This window comes from Desmodus rotundus, chromosome X (assembly GCF_022682495.2).
Source record: "Desmodus rotundus isolate HL8 chromosome X, HLdesRot8A.1, whole genome shotgun sequence".
NCBI classification, from domain to species: Eukaryota; Metazoa; Chordata; class Mammalia; order Chiroptera; family Phyllostomidae; genus Desmodus; species Desmodus rotundus.
In genome coordinates, this window is record NC_071400.1 from 16814117 (window position 1) to 16820655 (window position 6539).

The 6539-nt window shown below is 43.8% G+C and overlaps 1 protein-coding gene across 1 annotated transcript; it reads left to right on the plus strand.

Moving 5' to 3' along the window:
* The first annotated feature begins 1454 nt into the window (after window positions 1-1454).
* Window positions 1455-2960, plus strand: GPR101 (G protein-coupled receptor 101). The gene has a single exon (XM_024563373.2). It carries the CDS (start codon window positions 1455-1457, stop codon window positions 2958-2960), a length of 1506 nt encoding a protein of 501 aa, XP_024419141.1.
* Window positions 2961-6539: the final 3579 nt, after the last annotated feature.

Consider the following 6539-nt stretch of genomic DNA (forward strand, 5'->3'; position numbering starts at 1 on the left):
CAGCTGGTTTCCATGGCAAAATAAAGTCGACAGAGATAGAGATCAGAGACAGAAATCCAACCAGAGAAAAATCGAGGTGAGGGATCGTCGGAGAAAAATGGAGACAGAGATGCACCTACACTGAAATATACACAGTAAATGTTTAGCTAATGTCTCAGGGAGAGAGTGAGAGACACAGAAACTGATTCTAAGTGCATGCACTAGAGAGAGAGCCTGAGCAACGCAGGTGCTGCAGGTCACAGAGACAAGAAAGAGTGACAAGCAGTGGAGTTTCAGAGAGCAATGGAAAGAAACAGGCAGACAGTGTATACAGAGAGAATTTAACGCACGGAGAGACAAAGCGCAAAGGGAGAGGCACAAAGATGAGAGGATTCAGGAAAGAACAAGAACAGTGAGAGACAAAAAGTGACACACAGGGAGAGAACCCAAGGGGGACAGGAAACAAGAGAATTATAGAGACTGACAGAGTGATACTGAGCAGGTACACTAGGGACCCACAGACATTGTCAGGGATATAGAGAAAAATGGAGAGAGGAAACAGCATCAGGAAAAGACTGGGAAGTCTGCGCTCTAGTGAGCAACAGTCAGTGACAGGCAGAGACACAGAGAGAAACAAGAGCACATTAGAAAGAGGAAGGGAGCAATGAGGACAAGACCGAGGGAAAGATAAAGAAAGGCAGAGACACACATGCACAGCTACAGAGAAAGTCTGCTAGCCAGAGACGCAGAGAGGCTGAGAGACAGAGAAAATTAACCAGAAGTGGAAGAGACTGGAGTAAACAAGAGAAAAGTGGAGGAGAAAGAGAACCACAGACTGACAGACCTACAGACAGTGCACACATCCTAGGAACAGACTAAGAAATAGAGACACATGTCAGAATGAGAAACAGGGATGAGAGAGTTTGGTGAAAACTGAGACATGTGTACACACCCTGGGGATATGGGGCAGTGGAGGGGGGGGGGGTGTGCTACAGAGAGAGAGACACTAGAGAGAAAGAATTCAACAAACGTAAACTGGCTGGGACACAGAATGCGTGCATGAGCTACCGGGAGAGACAGCTAGGAAAATCACTACGAGAAACCCAAACTCTGAGACTCAAAGATAGCAGTAGTGCAGAGCGCATGAGCATGCACCAGCATTACGGATGAGAGGGACTCAGAGACCCCTAGAGAGAGAGGCAGAGAGACCCAGAGAAGAAGAGAACGATTCAGAGAAAGTGCCTGGTTGGGTCTCTGACAGTGGCTGTGTGGGGAGACCCTAGGAAGAGGATCCTGTAGTGCTGCTGCCCAGCGCGGAAGCGGTGCTTCCACAACAGGGTGACTAACCCGGTCCACGTGTTTGTTTCGTCCCCAGCATAAGAGTAAGTGTGGTCCCTGCGCCCTTCGCTCCCCACTTGGTGCCTCTTCCAAGCCTGAACCCTGTGTCACTTCCGCCCACCATTCCCGCCATCGCCATGACGTCCACCTGCACCAACAGCACAAGGGAAAGCAACAGCAGCCACACGTGCATACCCCTCTCTAAAATGCCCATCAGCCTGGCTCACGGCATCATCCGTTCCAGCGTGTTACTCATCTTCCTCACTGCCTCATTCATTGGCAACATAGTGCTGGCACTCGCGTTGCAGCGCAAGCCACAGCTGCTGCAAGTGACCAACCGCTTCATCTTTAACCTCCTCATCACTGACCTGCTGCAGGTTTCACTCGTGGCCCCCTGGGTAGTGGCCACCTCCGTGCCTTTCTTTTGGCCCCTCAACAGCCACTTCTGTACCGCCCTGGTTAGCCTCACTCACCTGTTCGCCTTTGCCAGTGTCAACACCATTGTTGTGGTGTCAGTGGATCGCTACCTGTCCATCTTCCACCCTCTCTCCTACCCAGCCAAGATGACTCCACGCCGGGGTTACATGCTCCTTTATGGCACCTGGATCATGGCCATCCTGCAGAGCACACCCCCACTCTATGGCTGGGGTCAGGCTGCCTTTGATGAGCGCAATGCTCTCTGTTCCATGATTTGGGGGGCCAGCCCCAGCTACACCATTCTCAGTGTGGTGTCCTTCATCATCATCCCACTGGTTGTCATGATTGCCTGCTACTCTGTAGTGTTTGGTGCAGCCCGGCAGCAGCATGCTCTTCTGTACAACATCAAGAGCCATAGCTTGGAGGTTCGAGCCAAGGACCATGTGGACAATGAGGATGAAGAGGGAGAGAAGAATGATGAGTTCCAGGGTGAGAGCAGGTTCCACAGCCAGAATGAAAGTGAGGTCAAGGCTAAGGAGGGCAGTGTGGAGGCCAAAGAGGGCAGCATGGAAGCCAAGGAAGGGAGCATGGAAGCCAAGGGCAACAAGGAGGTCAAAGAAAGCAACTTGGTAGCTAATGATGGCAGCATGGAGGGTAAGGAAGGCAGCATCAAAATTGAGAGCAGCATGAAAGCACAACTGGGCCATATAGAGGTCAACCAGTGCAACATTGACTTGGGTGAAGATGACATGGATTTTGGTGAGGACGACATCAATTTCAGTGAGGATGACATCGAGGCAGTGAATATTCCAGAGAGTGCCCCGCCAAGTCGTCGAAACAGCAACAGTGGCCCTCCTCTACCCAGATGCTACCAATGCAAAGCTGCTAAAGTGATCTTCCTCATCATTTTCTCCTATGTGCTATCTCTGGGGCCCTACTGCTTTCTAGCAGTCCTGGCTGTGTGGGTAGATGTCCAAACCAAGGTGCCCCAGTGGGTGATTACCATAATAATCTGGCTTTTCTTCCTGCAGTGTTGCATACACCCCTACATCTATGGGTACATGCACAAGACCATCAAGAAGGAAATTCAAGATATGCTGAAGAAGTTCTTCTGCAAGGAAAAGCCCCCAAAAGAAGATAGCCACCCAGATCTTCCTGAAACTGAAGCTGGCACAGAAGGTGAAGGCAAGACAGTTCCTTCTCATGATTCTGCCACTTCACCTTGAAGTGAGTTCTAAGGCAAACCTTGATTGCTCCGCAGTACAAAAAACAGGAACTGCTTTCTTCTCAATGGATCAATCACAATCCCATTAATACCAACCCATACCATTCCAGGCAAAGGTATTGCACACATCCTTCTCACCACAAGATAGATAAACATATGGAAGACATAGAAATGGGAGTCTTCTCTTAAAAGTGTGTTCCTCAAAGCACACACTTCAGGATGTTGACTGAAATTTCCCCCCCCAAAATTATTAGGCTCCAAATTTCTTAGAGCAACAAGGGCTATCCATTTTGGATCTGTATTTGGTATTTAATCTGTTTCCTCAGAGCTACAAGGTATCAGCTTTCACTCTGAGGGACAAAGGAGATGATGCCTATGCACTGAAGGACTTTCAGGCCCTCGGGTCAAGATGTCATGGGCAAGGTTTACAGCCTATGTTAAACTGAAAGTAAGGCAATGGACCAAATCATTGATGGAGCTCAAGAAGCAAAACCTAACGGACTGATCAATGTATGAGACCCACAGTCTGGTGCAAAGACTATTGTGGAAACTAAGAAAAAGTCATTGTGTAGTTAAAATACCAAGGTTTCTAGATTCTCTACAGTGACCTAGGAAAGTGGAAGAAGATAATAGGGCATGTTTGAAATGGGAAGCTAGTCCAAGGGAGAAGATAGAGAAATAACACATATTCATGAGGCTAAACAATTGACTTTTTTTCTATAAAACCCTGGGTTTGTGCATGAGCTGAGACCAAGGCCATCCTATGCAAATGGAAAATTATCAATTGACACTAATCTAGTTTCTGTCTCCTATTTGAGTAATAGTGGGACAGAAATTATGCTACTATTTTACAGTTTTTCCTTTGTGATTGAATTGGGATGCACAAAAAAATCCTCCATATCTCCTTTACCAGTCACTTGTGTGGGCAGGGACAGTGTCCAAACAGGACTTTTTTGTCAAACAGTATTTCCTCCCCAAAAAAGTAAATTCAACTAGAAGTGGCCAAAGTCCTACAAAACTCACAATGCCAATTAAGAGTGATGTGCCCATTAAAAATGTCTAGTGTCCATGAGACCCCCACATGGGGAGCAAGAAAGGCAAGATAAACATTTTTCTTCCTCCAGGCATGCTCATATGTCTTTTCCACCTGTGGCGCTCCTTAAAACATTTAAGCTTTCTGCAGATGTGGGGTAGAAGTATAAGGGAGTCAGAAATAACAGACAGGATTATTTGTCAATACCTTGCAAGCATCTGACTTAACTCCACACAATCTTAAAATCAAAGTGTTCAGGTCAGACTTATCCTAATTATTGCTGTTGAAGTATCCTATTTTGGGAAAACCTTTGCATTGACTTTATCCCTAGAGTCAATACAGATGGAGTTTTCAAATCCCAAACCCTGAAATCATTTTTGGTAGGGATACACTTATATATTTCTGAAGGCACACACCATATTGACTTGACCAAATAGCATGGACCAATAAAATGGTCACGACAGTGTTTTTGATCATCCTGAAGATCAAATTAAATAAATCTATGGCCATTCAATTGCTCGTGCAGAAATCCATGGAGGGAGGAGGAGGGAGTATTTGGTTGACAAATAGTTAATCAAGAAGTTGTACACAAAGATGGCCATATTCAGTTTAGCCTCACGCTTGTGTGAATACCATGTCTACATAGAACTCAAATTTCATTCATATAAGTACCCACCTTTTTCATATTTTCTTTATCTCTTCCTCCTCACAGATTCCAACATGAGCTTCTCAGGGGAAAGGTAAACAGCAGTGTATTTGGGCTGTGAATAAGTCTTCATGGTCATTTGGAATTATCTTGTTCAGAATTTAAGAAAAGAGAGGAGATAGACCCAAATAATATTGTTCTGATCTGTCAGTTTGATATGTCCATGAAAATCTTACTAATTCCAACGCCATTAATTTGGAAATTGTAATTCAGAAAAGACATGGGGGCTGAAGTTTACCCTTCCACAACCATTTATTTTTTCTACCAAAATGTATAAATGAATTAATAGTTATAAATTTATTATACCAATTTATTGCCAAATTCTTGTATTAACCTGTCCTCAAAGATATCTGAGTAAAGAAATGGCCTATATGACCAATCCTCTATGGGAGGAGGACTTTTGTCTTGAGAATTTGTCAAGGTTGAAGGAGTTCAAGGTAGCCTGTCTGTTGAGTAGAAATGCTTACCTGGGTAGGAAACAGGATTTCAAACATAAGTGTCTCCAAATACTTTGTTGAAACTGAACTTCTTGTTCTATTTTTAAAGATCAACCCCTTCAAAGTGTATCAGAGAAAATTGTTTGCCAAAATCCCAAATCAAAATGGAAGCAGACCTGTACAAGTGTGGTAAGTTAATTTAACAGCACACACAACACTCTCCAGGGCGCCAACACTCACTGATTTCCTTTTTAAAGTTCCTCTTTTCCCTATTTTAATCATTGTCTATTCTTATGGCAAAATGGATTTTTCATAAGTGAAAATCTTTTGAAAAACAGAAGACTGAAAAAGAGGACCTTTGAGTGAAAAGCATTCTGCTTTGCTGACATTTTCTTCTTAATAAACAATAGGGCCTCTAGTTAGCTTGGAGATAGCACTGCTTCAAATGTGCTATTTTGAATAAAACACTGTCAACTTAATGAGGTTTTACTGCACATACTGTTTTGTCATTGGAAAATCTGAAAGAGCAGAAAAAAAGTCATCAATTAGCCTCACAGAGCTTCATGTGCAACAGCTTTCCCTAAATCTTTTTAAAGGATTATATTCTTTTGCCAAGGCTACTTCATATGTGCAGTAAAAATCCCATTAAAGTACAGGGGCCAGAAAAAAACAGACTTTGAAATGACGTGATTTCCAATTTAATGATTTTCTTACTTAAGAATAATAGAGCATCTAGTTTGCCAAGGAGTCGCAGGTGCTTTGACTAGCACACCAATTTCAACAAGTTTGGGAGGGCTCTAAGAAGGAGCAAGCCCTGGGTTTCTATGACTTCTGTGATGTGAGGGTCCATCTTCTCTATGTCATAAATGCCAGCTGCTGGGAAGTTCTCTGCACTTCTGACCCCCTGCCTACCTCTTGCCATCATGCCCACTGGCTTCACCTGCCTCACTCTCCCTTGCCCTGCTGTGCTTGCCCTTTAGGAATACCTCTGGCATGAAGCTCTGTGTGCTTACTCCCATTTACTCACTCCAAACCCAGAAATGACAGATTCACAGGGACCTGGTGCCTATGGAAACAGAGAAGGAGAGAATTGAACAATAGGGGTAACCAGCAGTTAAAGATGTTTTTCTGTATCCTCACTAACTCCAATCCAATTTAGAGATGACCAGGATACCTACTTCAAATTCAACAGGTAAGGAAAAATACTGTTTTATAATATAGGAGGAGGTAGGCAGCTCATTTCTTACCAGAAAGTTCTCAATACAACACATCTTTGGGGTACATTCAATACTGTATAGATACTGTCCAAATATTTCAGAAAAAAACTAAAAAAAATATTTTACCTATTAAATTATAAGGTGCCTAACATTACCTTATTTTATACATAATTAGCCAATTGAGCTA